Source organism: Lampris incognitus, chromosome 18 (genome assembly GCF_029633865.1).
Source record: "Lampris incognitus isolate fLamInc1 chromosome 18, fLamInc1.hap2, whole genome shotgun sequence".
Taxonomy (NCBI): domain Eukaryota; kingdom Metazoa; phylum Chordata; class Actinopteri; order Lampriformes; family Lampridae; genus Lampris; species Lampris incognitus.
In genome coordinates this window covers 30,468,071-30,487,702 of record NC_079228.1, presented here as the reverse complement: position 1 = coordinate 30,487,702, position 19,632 = coordinate 30,468,071, and the positions used below count along the sequence as shown (strand labels likewise).

The window sequence follows — 19,632 nt, the reverse complement described above, 5'->3', positions numbered from 1 at the left end:
ATTAATTTTGCGTTTTAAGCCCATAAGCATATAAAGTAAAATAAAAAAACGAAACGTTATTTAATTTGTATATGATTTTAATTTTAAAAACAAAACGGGTATAACGACCAACGTTTTTTTATTTAATGTTCAACAGTTATCAAAACAGACGTTTTCTAATTACCCCGTTGTAACTGTTTGGTTAGACCTACGTCGGTTGATTTTTGTACTCCCCCTTAGTTTTTATTGCGCTACCAAGTCTTGCCTATTTAAATTTACGGTTTTGGAATCCAATTAGTAAAAGCTGTTTGACAAAATCCGAACTTTACCCGCAAAATAATGGCTCCCACTTTGGTTTCTCGGACGCTGCACAAGGACGACGCAAACTACAAGTTGCATTTCCGGATGATAAACGAGCAACAAGTGGAGGATATCTGCCTGGACTTCTTCTATAAACCGCACACCATCACACTACTGACACTTACCGTGCTAAGTTTGATGTACTTTGTATTTACCAGGTAAATAACATCACTGACGGAAAAGTTGTGATGTGTGACTGTTGGGATGATTTGTATTAATTGTGGGTATTGTTTTGGACACATTCTTTATTGAATCAGGCTCAAACTGACTTGCGCTCCCATTCAGTGTAGGATTTGACCATGCCTGTTCCATTACAGATGCCCTGCCCTCTATGTCCTGTTTGAATACAGAATTATGTGATTTTTATGCAGAATTAAATATCAACGATCACTGGTTATACTGATCTTAATGCAGTATGTTAAACTGTGTTGTGGCAGGGATGATACATCTCCGGACAACAACCTCAGAGTGGGTTTTTTGGTGGTTGTCTCCTTTTTCCTGGTCATCAGTGTCCTTGCTTTCCCTAATGGTAAGTTTCAGCTTTGAAATCACATCAGCTCACTAAATGTTATACATTCTATGTATATGTTGGGTTGGAGTCCCGCCTAACACTTTGTCGACACTGCAACTTTTACCCCTTTCCTGCCACTTCTGAAGACTGTAACATATGCTGATTTAACTCTTTAGGATGGTTAATATGTTAATATTTAACTATTTTAAGAAAATACAACACTATTCTCTTTATTGAAAGAGTCTGTGCTGAAAGAGTATTGAGGACATTATGACCATGAATGGTAGTGACAGTTTTCAGTGGCCACTTATGAGTATTTCTTCTTCAGGTCCTTTTACCAGGCCACACCCTGCAGTATGGCGTATGGTATTTGGTGAGTGTCAGTCGTCACACTACTGCAAACAATCCCACTTCCTTGCAATGTAATTTAACATTTAATTCTATCTATAATTTTGGTTGGACCCAATATTCATTCGTCTTCATCCTGAATAGCTCTCTTCTCTCTTGGGCAGGTCTGAGTGTTGTCTACTTCCTGTTTCTTGTCTTCCTCATCTTCCTCAACTGGGACCAAGTGAAGACCCTTATGTACTGGCTGGACCCCGACTTGCGTTATGCCACACGGGAAGCTGATGTCATGGTATAAATAGATGCTGTGAAATATAAATTTGCTCTGTTTTCTGAGCCATCAGAGCAAGGCCACATCTTCCACATTTATTATGTATCTAAGGGAGGACAGAGTGGAAGGCAGTTATCAGACCAGATCAGCACCAAAGAAAAAAGAATTTCCAGCAAATAAGGCATAGTCACATTGATAGTGGTAGTATTCTCTATTACTCAGTCTCTGATCAGTTTTTAGTGGCCAGTTTTTTTTACATATATGCTATGTGTTAAGAGTCAGTTATTTGTGTCTTTTGCAGGAGTATGCAGTGAACTGTACAGTAATCACATGGGAGCGCATCATGAGCCACTTTGACATCTTTGCATTCGGCCACTTTGCTGGCTGGGCCATGAAGGCCCTGCTCATTCGGAGCTATGGCCTCTGCTGGACCATCAGCATAACTTGGGAACTCACTGAGGTAATGTGTGTGTGTGTGTGTGTGTGGGGGGGGGGTCCAAGTTGAATCGAGGCTTGCCCTGCCCACATTGTGTGAGTTATACTGAGTAGATGGATAGATCAAGTATCTTATCTATCTACTCATCTCCTTTCAGTATGACAACAGTAATGACAATGTACTTTATTCTTTATTTTTTTATGACTTTAACTTGTATAACTATTTACTTTATAATAAAACATAAAATAAACACCAATAAAACAATATAATATAAAACAATCACAAACTGTAAAGAAAATCGAGGACCTGTGTAAAATGCATCTTACTAAAATCAGCAGTTGAAAGCAAGTGTATGAAAATATGTTTCCAGTTTAGACTTAATGGGCATGCATTACCTCTTTTTTCTTGTGGAGTCCACCAGATTCAGGTCCACAGCCTGTTTGGCTTACCCAGCAACAGTCCTGGCCCCTTGTAATCTGGGCAGGCCACAAGGACTGCCTGTCAGGGGAAAATTCAGCAGAACAAAACGGTAATGTGAACAGGACTTACTGCACAGAACAAGAGACGTCAGCATGACTGCTCCCCATTGTTGACTGGAGGGATAAGATTATGGCCGCTAGCCCAACAGTGGTTTTCCTCACCGCTGAATCAACTGTGTCAGAGACAGTTGTGTGGAAACAAAATGTTTAAAAAAAATTTTTCAGGCAATTCACACTGTTTTTTTGTTGGGTTTCATTGTGGGTGAATTTATCACATTAGTTGTCACCAATCACACTTTTATGTAATGACTCATTTGCTTACTGTAAAATTCCCAGTTTGAGGGGAATTCTTACCACATGAGTACAGATTTCATCTTTTAGAAAGTGTATTACCTCTCGTAACAGACTGAGGAAATTTAACCCCACGTTATTAATTCAGAAGGAAAAAAATGTGTATTGTACACATCTCTAAAGTTCTTGTAAATACTGTCTCTCAATTTGTGTAGATGTTGCCAAACCCATGCTTCTTTTTCTCCTCTGAAGGAATTTTTGTTTTATCTGCCAAATTTGCTGATATCTTTTCTGTCCTTTCCCTTCTCCTTCCCTCTCTTATTTGCCCACCAACTCTTGTCTCCTCCTCCCTCTCTTAACCCCAGCTGTTTTTCATGCATCTTCTGCCCAACTTTGCTGAGTGCTGGTGGGACCAGGTGATACTGGACATCCTGCTTTGTAATGGAGGAGGCATCTGGCTGGGCATGACTGTCTGCCACTTCCTGGAGATGAGGACCTACCGCTGGGCCAGCATCAAGTCAGTGGGGGCTTTTCCATTAAGTGGACTTTCTTTCTTTCTTTCTTTGTCTGTACATCCTCTTGAGAGTGTATATTTCCACAGGGACATCCACAGCACCACAGGGAAGATAAAGCGGGCTGTTCTTCAGTTCACTCCGGCCAGCTGGACTTTTGTGCGCTGGTTTGACCCAAAGTCCTCCTTCCAAAGGCTTGCGGGTATCTACCTCTTCATGATCCTGTGGCAGGTAGGGCATTAACCTGTCAGGGTTACCTTAGTAGCCTTAAGATATGAGTTTTCTCCATTATGTCTGAGGTACACAAGTCTATGTACGTAAAAATGCAAACTCATCACAATTAGAGATAGACGTTATCAGGTCAACTAATTACTGAGAGGTTGGTAGTTGGATTTTCAGAAACATAAACAGGATTCAGGTGTGACCTTTCACCTGGTGGGTGGTTCATGTTGCATCTACAGTGCCCAACATCTTTATCAGAATCAGAATCATGTTTATTGGCCATGTAGGTTTGCACATACATGGAATTTGACTCCGGTTTTGTGGTTCTCTCAGTGTACTTAACATAGAATAACAACACTACAACACAATCTTCAGATATATACGCAAGGATTGACTTATCCAGGCAAAATAAGAGGTGATAAAGTGCAGTGGTGCAGAGAATATATCAGAGATGCTGAAATAGATGTTAGCAGGTTAGTTACATACATGCCTGAGGTAGATGGACATGACGGAGCATACCAGTATATGTACAGTGTAGAGTACAGTATATAAAAAATGGTTGGATTTATTTGGCAGTGTTAAGTGTTCATTTGAATGACAGCCCGAGGATAGAAACTGTTTTTATATCTAGTTGTTTTGGGGTACAGTGCTCTGTAATACCTACCAGAGGGGAGGATTTGGAACAGATTGTGACCAGGGTGTGATGGGTCTCCAGTGATGTTGCCTGCATGTTTCCTGAGTCTGGAGGTGTATAAGTCCTGAATGGAGGGCAGGTTGGCACCAGTGATGTTCTCTGCAGACTTAACTGTCTGTTGTAGTCTGTCCCTGTCCTGTTTGGTGGCCGATCCAAACCAGAAAGTGATGGATGTGCAGAGAAAAGACTGGATTATTGCAGTGTAGAACTGAATCAACAGTTCCTGAGGCAGGTTGAATTTCTTGAGCTGGCGGAGACAGTACATCCTCTGCTTGTCCTTTTTGATGATTGTGTCTATGTTGGCTGCCCACCTTGGGTCTTGGGAGATTGTGGAACCCAGAAGTCTGTAGGTTTTCACTGTAGACACCCTACTGTTGAGTATAGTGAGGGGGGGGGGGCAGTGTTGGGGGACTCCTCCTGAAGTCCACTGTCATTTCCACTGTTCTGAGCGTGTTCAGCTCCAGGTTGTTATGGCCGCACCAGAGGGCCAGCTGATCAACCTCCTGTCTATATGCAGACTCGTCACCATCTTGGATAAGGCCAGTGATGGTTGTGTCGTCCGCAAACGTGAAGAGTTTAACAGACGGGTCACCTGAGGTGCAATCATTTGTGTAGAGGGAAAAGAGTAGAGGGGAGAGCACACATCCCTGGGGGGGAGCCAGTGTTGATTGTCCGGGTGCTGGATGTGATTTTCCCCAGCCTCATCAGCTGCCCCCTGTCTGTCAGGAAGTTTTTAATCCACTGGCAGATGGGGGCTGGTACAGTGAGCTGGGTAAGTTTGGAATGGGGGATATCTGGGATGATGGTGTTGAACGGTGAGCTGAAGTCCACAAACAGGACCCTTGCATATGTTCCTGGGGAGTTGAGGTGTTGGAAGATGTAGTGCAATCCCATGTTGACTACACCATCCACTGACCTGTTTGCTCAGTAGGCAAACCGCAGGGAGTTGAGGGCCTGGGATTTCCTTCAGGTGGGCCAACACCGGTTTCTTGAAAGATTTCATAACCACAGATGTTAGGGCAATGAGCCTGAAGTAATTTAATCCTCTGATACTGGGTTTCTTGGGGACCGGGATGACACTGGAGCTCTTGAAGCAGGAGGGGCCTTCACATAGCTCCAGTGACCTGTTGAAGATCAGTGTGAAACTGGGGGCCAGCTGGTCAACACAGACTTTAAAATAGGAGGTTGACACGCCGTCCAGCCCTGGTGCCAATTATTTCCAATTCTTGAATTGCCCTAGAGCAATGCAATACATTTTTCAGAGAGAGGGCTCTGCACTTGGCTGCAGATGAGCCTGGACTCTGAGCTTTTTCTGCAGAAATGCATTTGTGTAGGTTGCTGTGTGAATATCAAGGAGGGATATGCAATAATACAAGTTTCATTTCCATCAATCAACCAGTAAGTAATTTCTAAAAATGTCAGTTATCTGATGCTGACATAATGCCTAGCAATAGTGTCAATAGTATCTCTAAGGTTGATCTTTGTTTGCTAATTTTTTATGACAAGGGAATCAAAACACATTGTCCCAGAATGTGAATTCAATCCATTTTCCTTCCATGTCTCCATAGTTGACAGAGTTGAACACCTTCTTCCTCAAGCACATCTTCGTCTTCCAGGCCTCTCACCCTCTCAGCTGGTGTCGTATCCTCCTCGTTGGAGTCATCACAGCTCCCACCGTGCGGTACGCACAACTTTCATTGTTAAATAGTGACGTTTCACCTACAAAAAGTACTCAGTTAGATGTATAGCACTGTATTTGAATGGGGACTGTAACTTACAAGGCACTCTTACAATAGAAATAGCTGCAGTGTGGGTGGGTGGGATTTTCTTAATATGACTGTTGGGATGACTGTTTTTCTTTCATTACAGATGTTTTTCAAGTCAGGGTGTAAGTTTGTGTAAAGCTGACAAGAGCTGAACTTCTCTGTGTTATATAATTTACTCTACCTCCAGACAATACTATGCGTACCTGACAGATACACAGTGCAAACGTGTTGGGACACAGTGTTGGGTGTTTGGGTGAGTCCTGACGATTTATTATTTTAAAGTTGATTATTTTAACGCTATTACTTAAATTGAAGTTGTTTCACAATTTATTGCAAGATATAAGAATACTTTTGCCAAAAAATGCCATTAAGTGGTGAGTTACTACCCAACTTTAGTAACTAAATTTCAAAGTATCAAGACTGAGTTTAGCAGAACATTTATAGCTAAAAACAACACAACCTTGAATTATGTTATGGCCCCTTATGACTAGAGATGTGTTGTTTGGGGGCTAAATTCTCTGGAAGAAAGTGACCTAATCTCAGACACAAAGCCGCTTTCTGCCCTGGTTTCTATGATAACCAGACAAGGTCTCTCCTCATGAAATACTAAACAGCGAGGCTGCTTTCTTGTTCTGGGTTTATCCTCGCAGTGACGTAACCTTTGAAATTAGAGAGGAAGGTTGGAGAGAAAGAGACTAGGAAAAAAAAAAAGAGAGAGAACATACAAATTGAAACATGCCGATGTGCTTTTGTGTGGAAAACCCATTGCGGGGCATCCAGGTGGTGTAGTGGTCTATTCTGTTGCCTACCAACACGGGGATCGCCGGTTCGAATCCCCGTGTTACCTCCGGCTTGGTCAGGCATCCTTACAGACACAATTGGCCGTGTCTGCGGATAGGAAGCTGGATGTGGGTATGTCTTGGTCGCTGCACTAGCGCCTCCTCTGGTCGGTCAGGGTGCCTGTTCGGGGGAGGACTGGGGGGAATAGCATCATCCTCCTACACGCTATGCCCCCCCTGGTGAAACTCCTCACTGTCAGATGAAAAGAAGCGGCTGGCGACTCCACATGTATTGGAGGAGACAGAAGAGTGGGGTAATTGGACGGATACAATTGGGAGAAAAGGGGTGGGGGATAAAAAAAACAAAACAAAACATTGCAGTAACCTGATTTTCCCAAAAGATGGGGCTATTATAGAGTACAAAAGTGGGACCTATGCATTTGCAGCGCAACTGTACCATGTGTCCTCATTGTGATCTGGTGTCTCCCTTCAGAGCCATTGCTTTCCTTGAGGCTCTTGCCTGCATCAAATTTGGGCAGGACCTGTTCTCCAAAACACAAATCCGCTCTGTGCTCCTGTGGCTGCTATGTTTGGTAAGGTGTGTGTGTGTGTGTGTGTGTGTGTGTGTGTGTGTGTGTGTGTGTGTGTGTGTGTGTGCGTGCTACTTAAATAAATCACTCCAAAAATAGTAATGCCCGTGTCCATATAATTTGTCTGAAATCCATCTATGTTATTTTATGTGGCTCATGTGTTGACATAAGCCTCGAATGTCCTGCTTTCCAAGTGCTATGCGGGAAGTCTGTGGTGTCATTCTGAGTTGAAATGACTGACAAGATAGACTGACCAGATAGACAGACCACCTAGTCAGAGGTTTGTTGGTTTAATTGGCAGTACCAGCAGTGTGTCCAGTACTGGTGAGGTACCCCAAAGTAAGGGCACCAGTACTTGTTTAATTGTATATCACGCAACTTGAAGGGCGACTGTTGAAAATTATTGGGGTGGCATGGTGGTCTATTCTGTTGTCTACCAATGCGGGGATTGCCAGTTTGAATCCCCGTGTTACCTCCGGCTTGGTCAGGCATCCCAACAGACACAATTGGCCGTGTCTGCGGGTGGGAAGCCGGATGTGGGTATGTGTCCTGGTCGCCGCACTAGCACCTCCTCTGGTCGGGCGGGATGCCTGTTTGGGGGGGAGGGGAAACTGTGGTGAATAGTGTGATCCTCCCATGTGCTACATCCCCCTGGTGAAATCATCCCTGTCAGGTGAAAAGAAGCGGCTGGCGACTCCACACGTATTGGAGGAGGCATGTGGTAGTCTGCAGCTCTCCACAGATCAGCAGAGGGGGTGGAGCAGAGACCAGGGTGGCTCGGAGAATGGGGTAATTGGCCGGATACAATTGGGGAGAAAAAAAAGGGGGGGGATCCAAATCCAAGAAAATTTTTGAACACTGACCGAAGTTAAATAATGTCACATGTAAGTCATTGATTCTGACGTGTGATTGAGCTATTTTTTGATGTCATAGTAAAAATTAAAACCATACAAGCAATGTGGAGCTAAGTTTTAACCTAACTCCCTGTCATACTCCTTAGGCCCTCATCACACTCTTCTGTTTATATGGGATGGTGTGGTATGAACAGAAGAAAATGAAGGTGAGAGGATGCTTTGAAACTTGCAAAAGATGATTAATTTAAAAAAAAAACTTAAGGAGATGTGATCTCTAGGTTGACCTTGTAAGTAATATAGTACACCCTTTTTGTGTTTCTGAACTGCTCTTTCTTTGCAGAGTGTCTTTGCGCAAAGTCAGGATTGGGATGAAAGCGGAGCCGTTGACCCGTGTGGTTTCATCCAGGATGGTGCTACAGGTCAGTCAGCCTATAGCAGGTACACTGGTCAAAGCACTTCACTAAACTCCAGTCTTCACTGTAAAGGGACCTCTGTAGTCACTGTGACGGCACGGTGGCTCAGTGGTTAGCACTGTTGCCTCACAGCAAGAAGGTCCTGGGTTCGATCCCCGGGGTTGTTCAACCTTGGGGGTCATCCCAGGTCGTCCTCTGTGTAGAGTTTGCATGTTCTCCCCGTGTCTGCAGTGGGTTTTCTCCAGGTGCTCCGATTTCCCCCACCATCAAAAAGACATGCATGTTGGGGTTAATACTCCTGTCTGTGCCCCTGACAAAGACAGTGGAAAGAAGAACCAGAGTTGGTTCCCGGGTGCTGCACGGCAGCTGCCCACTGCTCCTAGCTACACAGCTAGGATGGGTTAAATGCAGAGAGGAATTTCCCCACGGGGATTAATATAGCATATTAAAACAAAAACCCTAATTTACTGTTTTCCTTCCGTAGGTGAGAGGGATTCTGGGAGTAAAACACAGCCTATTAAACGAAGGAGAACCTCGGGGAAGAACAGATTCATGAATGGACATGGAGGAAAGAGAACGTAAGCAAGAGGCCATACATCGCTGAAAGACACATCCACCGTGGAGGGATGAAGATTAAAGATGTGCTTTTGTGAGAGCCACAATAAGAGGGAATATGCACCTTAACATTCTTAGAATGGTGAGCAACGACCAATGTCAAGGTAAATGGGAGAATATGCACTGGATTTGAAAGCAGCAGGCAGGCTTACTTGTTGTTTTGGAAAACAATCCTTTTTTTGGGGATCATTGGACCAGGTGCATCAAGCTGTCCTGACACATCCCACCATGCAATGCACATCCAGCATTTTCATGCTAGCAATAGCGAGTGTTGATGTTCAGATGCTATGCAGTGTGGAAAACTTAATTACATTAAATCAACACTGTGACGTCTTCCTCCACCTTGTCCATTTCACTACCCCGTTCCACAACTTTTTTTTTTTGTGTGCCATAGGCACTTAGATGCTATGTGGTCACCTTTTACTGGTTTGGCTTTTTTTTTTTTTGTAGGGTGTGCCTTAAGGTTTTATAGCTTTTCTAGAAAAAAAAAAGATTACTAGAATTAATAGTTGTTTTTTTTCAGTGATTATGTACAATATATCTAAGGACTGGTAATTTATTTATGACTTTGCTGGTTGGTTCAATTACAACTCAGTATCAGGAAGATTGTAGCTTTATGCATTGAAAATGAAAGAGCCAACCAACCAGTAGTAAACTGTAACCTTTATATGATGTGGGTTTTTTTTCTCCTTTGTATTGTTATGAACATGACTAATGCAAGTGTTGATCAAGTCAAGATGTGTATATGACTTTGACAATCATTCTTCTGTGTGATGGAGTGGGTGAGAGATGTTAAGGGTAGGGTATGTAGGAAACTGACATTCAACACAACAGCACTGTAGACACAATCACTAAGGATCATGGATCAGGTTGAGGCAATGAATTTCAAAAGCAGTTCAGATCATTATTTCCATCTTGAGAATCCTCAATTCCATTTAAAAAGTTTTATAAGCTTGTCATAATATTTTGTTCATAAATTCTTGCTCTTACATTATTTATATTACCTATATCAGGTGGGTTTCTATTTAGTAAGGTGGGGGCATTGTGGTGGTAGTTTCACAAAATACTAGCAGCTTAAATTTACTGTAACTTTTATCTAATGATGGCTGAAATTAAATTGGCTCAAGCAGTATTCCATACATCAATAGGCTAGTTCAAAGCTTTGAGTATGTGAAATATTTAGTGTCTAAGTACACTGTACTTATTCTGCAAGGTTTTAAACACATACTTTCTAGCCTCTGATGTTTTGTAGCACTACACAATTGATTTTATATGTTGAGTATGTTTGTTTTTGTCCATATTTAAGTTGGATTTTTGTCCATAATTTAAAATGGCAAACTATATATATAACTGTTTTTCATCTGTTTTCTCGTTACCTCATCTACTGTGATGTTTGTCAGTAATTAACAGCAATCAAGCATTAAAACTCTGTGATCCACGTGAACATTACGCTATCAAGTCAAGTCAATTTTATTTGTATAGCTGTCCATTATCACAAATTACAAATTTACCTCAGGGGGCTTTACAGCAACACAGCATCCTGTCCTTAGACTCTCGCACTGGATAAGGAACAACTCCCTAAAAAACCCTTTAACAGGTTGAAAAAATACAAAGAATCCTTAAGGAGAGCACCAGAGGAGGGATCTCTCTCCCAAGACAGACAACGTACAATGGATGTTGTATTTACACAATTTACAGAATACAACTCTGAAAGAGGATAACAGAATTATAATGGAATTATGAAATATATGAACAATATGATGAGGATGCCACCAGAACAGCCCACACGACCACTATCACCATGTAGACCTGACAGGAGGACAGACTAAACAGCCACACAAGAGAGACTCACATCACACGATTCACATACGCGGGAGAGGAGACAAGAAAAAAAAAAAACATTAGTCACATGTCTGAGTGAGAGAAGGATATAACATTGAAACAGGATAACAGAACTATATGGATTTATAAGATATATAAAAAGGAAATGTGATGAGAGGGATGCCGAGTGGTGTCCAGGTAGCGACCACCACCACCATGGAGACCTGGGAGGAGGAAAGATTGCACGTGCACACAAGGGAGACTCACATCACACCATTCACACACACAGAAGAAGAGAAAGGAGAAGACATCATTCAGAGAGGGAGAAAAGACATGAGAGAAGAGAACAGTTTGCAATAGTCAATAATCTATATTCTATAATCTCGCTAGCAGAACAGTGCTTGGAAAATTAATTGAGACAGAAACCGACCCGCCATGCAGTACAGGATGTGAAGCACTCAACTTAAAGGAAACTAAATATAGGCTAAGGCAAAAGATGAGTTTTAAGTTTGGATTTAAAGGACTCAATAGACTCTGATTTTCTGGTAGCAGCAGGCAGGTTATCCACAAGAATGGGGCCCAATAGGAAAAGGCCCTGCCACCAGCTTACTTCTTTTTAAGTGTATTTTGAGAGCGAAGCACTCGAGATGGAATGTATGGTTTAAGGATGTCAGACCGGTATGATGGGGCAAGCCCATTTAGAATTTTATAAGTCAGCAGAAGCACCTTGAAGTCTGATCTAACATGGATAGGAAGCCAATGAAGGGAGGCAGGAATTGGTGTAATATGGTCAAATTTTCAAGTTTTAGTTAGGACTCTAGCTACAGCATTTTGAATCTCCTGAAGACTTTTAGTACTAGCATGCAGCAGACCTGAAAACAGTACATTACAGTAATCAAGTCTGGATGAAACAATTGCGTGTATGAGAGTCTCTGCGTCAGCCATGGACAGGAAAGACCAAATTTTAGCTCTGTTACATAAGTGAAAAAAGGCAGTCTTGGCTGCCACACTTTGTGAAATCACAGAGTTGTCAATTGTTATTGTTACTTGTCTGTGTCTAGCAGGGCCAATGACCAGCAACTCCGTTTCATCCAAATTTAAAAGCAGGAAATTTAGTGACATCGAATTTTTCACAGCAGCCAAGCAGGCCTCTTAATTAGTCATTTCAGTATGATCATCCGCCCTTATAGGCACATATAGCTGAGTATCATATGCATAGCAATGGAAATTTATTCCATGAGTGCGTATAATTTGGCCAAGAGGTGAAATATAAAGAGAGTAAAGCAGAGGGCCGAGAACTGAGCCCTGAGGTATGTCATATTTATTGTCAGAGAATTTTGATGTAATATTATATTATTAGAGAATTGTGAGATTTTTATTTCAACCAACATCTGGTTGGGGTGAGATATCAGCAATGTGCAAGTAATTTTATTACCACTGATCTCCAGGAACATCTCATTTTGTTAAGTAATTGTATATGTTAATGTTTTTTTTCATGGTTTACTCTTTGGCTATATTCTGTATCACCAGTTGGTCATTGTGCTTTTAAGAATAAGATAACTTAAAGGGCAATTCTGTTGACATTCTAGCCCTGTGATGGCCTGGCGGCCTGTCCAGGCATCTCCCTGCCTGCTGCCCAATGACTGCTAGGATAGGCTCCAGCATCCCCGCGACCCTGAAAACAGGACAAGCGGTTTGGATAATGGATGGATGGATTAATATAGAAGACACAATGTGTTCTTCCAGATAAGTAGGACTTAAGCCAAGAGAGAGCTAAGCCAAAGACACCAAAATTACAATTTATTCGGTCTAATAGTATACAGTGATCAGTGGTGTCAAAGGCTGCACTGAGGTCCAGTAGTAGAAGCACAGAAGTGGAATCAGTCCATAGCTAGTAGAAGATCATTCACCACTCTGGCCGAGCAGTTTCAGTTGAGTGACAGATCCTGAAAGTCAATTGAAAAGGTTCATATAGATGGTTTTCTTCTATAAGGGTTGAAAGTTGTTGATACACAACTCTGTAGTACTTTAGAAAAGAATTGAAGATTAGAGGCTGGTCGATAGTTAAAAGACCCTGGTTCGAGGTGCGTTTTTTTTTTTAAGTAGAGGTTTGACCACAGCTGTCTTAAAACTGCTGGGAACAGTGCCAGTAGTAAGTGATACATTAACAATGTCTAGTATTGTAGGTCCCAGGAAAGGCCACAGATCTTTAAAAAGTTTTGCTGGTAAAGGGTCAAGTAGGCAAGTAGTTGGTTTAGAAGCTAACACGAGCCTAGTCAAAGTATCAAGAGAGATATTCTCAAAAGCTGTAATAACAGGGACTATCAGTGACTGATTGTGTAGATATGAATTTGGTAAGACAGGATCTGCAGGAGTAGCTGGAGTTGAACTACAGTTTGTGAACCCTTTAGAATTTTCTATATTTCTGCATAAATATGACCTAATATATCATCAGATTTTCACACAAGTCCTAAAAGTAGATAAAGAGAACCCAATTAAACAAATGAGTCAAAAATATTATACTGGGTGATTTATTTATTGAGGAAAATGATCCAATATTACATACCTGTGAGTGACAAAAGTATTTGAACCTTTGCTTTCAGTATCTGGTGTTGGTGGGTTTCCTCACATGAACTGCTCGCTTCAGGTCCTTCCACAACATTTTGGTTGGATTAAGGTCAGGACTTTGGCTTGGCCATTCCGAAACATTAACTTTATTCTTCTTTAACCATTCTTTGGTATAATGAATTGTGTGCTTAGGGTCGTTGTCTTGCTGCATGACCCACGTTCTCTTGAGATTCAGTTCATGGACATGTCTTGACATTTTCCTTAAGAATTCACTGGTATAATTCAGAATTCATTGATCCATCAATGATGGCAAGCCGTCCTGGCCCAGATGCAGCAAAACAGGCCCAAACCATGATACTACGCCCACTATGTTTCACAGATGGGATAAGGTTCTTATGCTGGAATGCAGTGTTTTCCTTTCTCCAAACATAACGCTTCTCATTTAAACCAAAAAGTTCTATTTTGGTCTCATCCGTCCACAAAACGTTTTTCCAATAGCCTTCTGGTTTGTCCACATGATCTTTAGCAAACTGCAGATGGGCAGCAATGTTCTTTTTGGAGAGCAGTGGCTTTCTCCTTGCAGCCCTGCCATGCACACCATTGTTGTTCAGTGTTCTCCTGATGGTGGACTTGTGAACATTAACAATAGCCAATATGAGAGAGGCCTTTAGTTGCTTAGAAGTAACCCTGGGTTCCTTTGTTACCTGGTTGACTACTATACTCCTTGCTCTTGGAGTGATCTACTATGGTCGACCACACCTGGGCTGAGGAGGGTAACAATGGCCTTGAATTGCCTCCATTTGTACACAATATGTCTGACTGTGGATTGGTGGAGTCCAAACTCTTTAGAGATGGTTTTGTAACCTTTTCCAGCCTGATGAGCATCAACAATACTTTTTTTCTGAGGTCCTAAGAAATCTAGTTTGTTCTTGCCATGATACACTTCCACAAACATATGTTGTGAAGATCAGATCCCTGTTCTTTAAATAAAACAGGGTGCCCACTCACACCTGATTGTCATCCCATTGATTGAAAACACCTGACTCTAATTTCACCTTCAAATTAACTGCTAATCCAAGAGGTTCACATACTTTTGCCACTCACAGATATGTAACATTGGGTAATTTTTCTCAATAAATAAATTACCAAGTAGAATATTTTTGTCTCATTTGTTTAACTGGGTTCTCTTTATCTACTTTTAGGACATGTGTGAAAATCTGATGATGTTTCAAGTCATATTTATGCAGGAATATAGAAAATTCTAAAGGGTTCACAAACTTTCAAGCACCACTGTAATTTTGTTTATGATCTCATTAACCTTATTGCAGTAAAAGTCGAGGAACTCATGGGCTGTGAATGGTGAGCAGCTAATAGATAGTTGGTTTTTAGTAAATTTAGCTACAGTGTCAAAGATAAATCTGGGGTTATGTTCATTAATATTGATTAAGCGAGAGAGATACGCTGATTTTGCAGCAGATAAAGTATGCTTGTATTTCAAAACACACTCATTGTCAAGATAGGTTAAAAAAAACTTCCGGGCCGTCCGGATAGCGTGGTAGTCTATTCCGTTGTCTAGCAACATGAGGATCGCTGGTTTGAATTCCCGTGTTGCCTCCGGCTTGGTCGGGCATCCCTACAGACACAATTGGCCGTGTCTGTGGATGGGAAGCTGGATGTGCATATGTGTCTTGGTCACTGCACTAGCGCCTCCTCTGGTCGGTCAGGGCGCCTGTACGGTGGGGAGGGGGAACTGGGGAATAGCATGATCCTCCTGCACTACGTCTCCCTGGCGAAACTCCTCACTGTCAGGTGAAAAAAAAAAGCGGTTGGTGACTCCACATGTATCGGAGGAGACATGTGGTAGTCTGCAGCCCTCCCTGGATCGGCAGAGAGGGTGGAGCAGCAACCAGGACAGCTCGGAAGAGTGGGGTAATCGGCCTGATACAATTGGAGAGGGAAAAAAAACTTCCAATTTTGATTTTCATTTACGTTCCAGTTTCCTTCAGGCCCACTTAGAGCACGTCTCTCCACATTAAACCAGGGTGTAGGCCTCTTTAGTCGCCTAGCTCTGGTAGTGAGAGGTGCAATGGAATCGAGGAGACTAGAGAGGGCCACATTTAAGTCACTAGGGAAATTTTCAACAGAGTCAGTCTCTGCAGTGAAAGGAGCCAAGACTTCACGCAGCTGCTGGCCAAATGCAGCTACAGTGGATGGACCAATGTGGCAAGTGGCAATTACATCTGTGCCGACATTAACAGGACAGGCAAACAATGCTTCAAATTTGATGAAAAAATGATCTGACACAGCAGATGTGGTTGGCAAGACATTCAGATCAGAAACAGCTATCCCTTTAGATAAAACCACATCAAGGGTTTTACCACTGTAACGAGTCAACTCTTGAACAAACTGAGCGAACTCAAAAGTATCAACAAGCGCCAGAAAGGCTTTACTTTGCGTATCATTAGTGGATCAGTTTCCTTGGTTACAATTCATTGGAATGTTATCTTGTGACGTCATTGATACGGTGGATATTAACGAACGGGCAGGTCGTCGTGTGATTGTCGTCGAGTATACTATGTATTATTTCTGAACAAATGACACTGCTGCAGAAAATCTCAAACTGACCGAAAGAAGAGGAATAAATAATAATAATAATAATAATAATAATAGAAAAACAAGAAAAATACTCACCTTAGAGAGGATGCACCACCCAAAATCATGTGTGGATAGATTGTACCTCCCCAGAAACGAGGGCAGCAGGCGTCTAATCCAACTGGAAACTGCTTACAAAACAACAACAATAGCCCTAGATACTTACCTTAACACCAAAAATGACCCCCTTCTCATGATTGCTAGAGAGCATGAAAAACAAAACAAAAAGTGCTCCGTAGCGAACCAAGCCGCAATGTTCAGAAGAGAGCTCAACCTCCCTGAAACACTGCAATTTGAAAATGAAAGTCCAACCATCCATGCCCGAAAAGTCAATACAAACAAAAAGCAAAGTGTCACGCCCAAGAACAAATGAAACAAAAATGGGAAGGGAAGCAAATGCACGGGCAATACCCAAAAAAGAGTAGGTGAGAAAGAGGTAGACCAACATATGACCAACCTATGGCTCAAAACTGCTGGGCTGAAATCCGAAACAGAGGGCTTTATCATCGCTGCCCAAGACCAGGCCATCAAGACCAATTACTACTACTACTTCCGGCTGCTCCCATTAGGGGTCGCCACAGTGGATCATCCGTTTCCATTTCTTCCTGTCTTCTGCGTCTTCCTCTGTCACACCAACCATCTGCATCTCCTCCCTCACCACATCCATAAACCTCCTCTTTGGTCTTCCTCTTTTCCTCTTCCCTGGCAGCTCCATATTCAGCATCCTTCTCCCAAAAAACTCAGCATCTCTCCTCCACACATGTCCAAGCCATCTCAATCTTGCCTGTCTTGCTTTGTCTCCAAACCGTCCAACCTGATTTGTCCCTCTAATACACTTGTTCCTAATCCTGTCCTTCTTCGTCACTTCCAATGAAATTCTTAGCATCTTCAACTCTGCCACCTCCAGCTCCACCTCCTGTCTTTTCGTCAGTGCCACTGTCTCCAAACCATATAACATAGCTGGTCTCACAACCATCTTGTAAACCTTCCCTTTAACTCTTGCTGGTACCCTTCTATCACAAATCACGCCTGACACTCTTCTCCACCCACTCCACCCTGCCTGCACTCTCTTCTTCACTTTTCTCCTGCACTCCCCGTTACTTTGGACAGTTGACCCCAAGTATTTAAACTCATATGCCTTCGTCACCTCCAATCCTTGCACCCTGACCATTCCACTGTCCTCCCTCTCATTCACGCATAGGTATTCCGTCTTGCTCCTACTGACTTTCATATCAAGACCAATTACTACCAGAGCAAAATCCTCAAGGATGGCACAGACCCAGCATGCAGGATATGGGGTCAATTCCAGGAAACCATTGATCATATCGTGGCAGGGTGCCCTGAGCTGGCCAAAACTGAATACCTACAAAGACACAAGGCTGCCACATACCTGCGCTGGAACATCTGCAAAGAATTCAACATCAGCACAAAAGACGAATGGTACGAGCACGAGCCCCAAAACAGTGACAGAAAAAGACGACATCACAATCTTATGGGACATCATGAGATAAAGGCCAACAGACCAGACATCGTCATCAAGAACAAAACAGAAAAATCAAAAAGAAAAAAAAAAGGAAAAACTGCTCCTCATCGACATGTCCATCCCGACGGAAAGGAGCACCTCAGTAAAAGCAACTGAAAAACTGTCGAAATATAAAGACCATGAAATCGAGATTGAACGAATGTGGGGAATGAAAACCACAACAATACCAGTAGTGATAGGAGCCCTGGGACTTGTAAAAAAAGGGATGGAGAAATACACCCAATGGATCCCAGGTGACATCAAAATACAAGAACTACAGAAGACCGCACTACTTGGAACATCTCATATCCTAAGAAAGGCGCTACCCATCAAACAGACTTCTACCTCATTCTAATAGGCCCAAGGAATGGGCCGGTTATTATGTTGTATTATGGCATGAAGTTAAAGGAAATTTGTATAATAATAATAATAAATGAATCTTATATAGCGTTTTTCTAACACTCAAAGTCTCTTTACAATAAACGGTGGTGAAACAAGACAACAGATGACCATAACATGGACATACGGGGTGGATGGGAAGGGGGGGGGGCTACGAGAGGGAGAAGTGGCAGCCACACACGACGCCAGCAGTACTTTCCCACTTAAACAGATACAAAAGGGCAAGAAAAACAAAGAACAACAGCACTGTAGTCGTTGATTTTCTGTAGGGGTTTACTCCCGTAGCCTATTCCTCTCCCGAGGTACCCATTAGGCAGCGGCACTATTTAACCCATAGCTGGGGGCTGCTTTGTGGGCATCAGGGAATATCCACACACCGGTGGGCCTGTGTACCGTACGTCTAGGGGCCAGACCTCCTCCGAGTCCCTTGTAGTTCAGCCAGGGTCCAAGGTGTACCCAGTTACCGTGTGTCGCCCTGAGGAGGCACTACATAGGTCTTGCTGTTGGAGAGGCTATGTACTGGCAGGGAGAGACTTACGCGCACTGCTCTCCTGTTTTAATTTCTGCTAGCCAGCGGTGAAGGTTGAGAGTGAGACGTGACAGGCACAGAACACTTCACCAACACACTGGTGCTTAACAACAACCCCACTTCTTACACAAGAATGTCAGACACACACTCAGGAATAAAGGCAGTTTTGTTTTGTTTTGTTTTGTTTTTTTGCTGTTGTAAGATAAGACCTGCACGGCAGCTGCCCACTGCTCCTGGCTACACAGCTAGGATGACTTAAATGCAGAGAAAGAATTGCCCCACGGGGGATTAATAAAGTATCTCAAATCAAAATCAAAATCAAAGATAAGATAGATAAGATACTTTATTGTCATTGTATGCATACAACGAAATTTCATTTGGTGACTCAGACCAGCAGCACTAGACAAGGTAAATGATTTAAAAACAAGATGAAAACAAGGACAAACAACAGTATAAATAAGTGAGGTAGCAATGATGAGACAATAAAAGACAGTAGTGGCTTTTAAAAGTTCAAAATAGTGTATGGGGTTATTGCACATAGACGTCCATATTGCAGTGGCTTTAAAATGCAGAATAGTGCTACGATAGGATAGTGCAAAACAGTGCATGGGAGATATGGTAAATAACGAAATCACTGTCCACATTGTACCAGTTAGTCCTCAGCAGCTAATATAGGTGTGTGTGTGGGGGGCGGGGCGGGGGGGCGGTGGAGGAGCTCTGAGGAAGAAGCTGTTCCTCAGCCTATTAGTCCGGGGTTTTATGGTGCGGTTCTCCGATGGCAAGCGAACAAACTGACACTGACCTGGGGGTGTTGTGTCTTTGCCGATGTTGCTGGCTTTCCTCTGTAGGCGGCTAACATACACAGCATCCACGTCCAGGAGCACAGCGCCCACAATCCTGAAATATGAGCAAGGAGGCGTGAATCCATATAAACGACATGCATGAATTCGTCCTTGCACATGTCAAAAAGAGATAGACTATAAAATGGATTACAAATTGGCATTTAGTCAAAATAGCATGACTT

At 42.6% G+C, this 19,632-nt stretch overlaps 1 protein-coding gene across 1 annotated transcript; it reads left to right on the top strand.

Annotated features, from left to right (window-relative positions):
* Window positions 1-318: 318 nt before the first annotated feature.
* ptdss1b (phosphatidylserine synthase 1b) lies at window positions 319-10,556 on the top strand. Its single transcript, XM_056298407.1, has 13 exons — window positions 319-497; window positions 777-868; window positions 1,179-1,223; window positions 1,363-1,487; window positions 1,768-1,926; window positions 3,038-3,189; window positions 3,274-3,415; window positions 5,669-5,781; window positions 6,054-6,119; window positions 7,139-7,238; window positions 8,236-8,295; window positions 8,430-8,508; window positions 8,987-10,556. Exons 1-13 carry the CDS (start codon window positions 319-321, stop codon window positions 9,082-9,084), a joined length of 1,410 nt encoding a protein of 469 aa, XP_056154382.1. The 3' UTR covers window positions 9,085-10,556.
* Window positions 10,557-19,632: the final 9,076 nt, after the last annotated feature.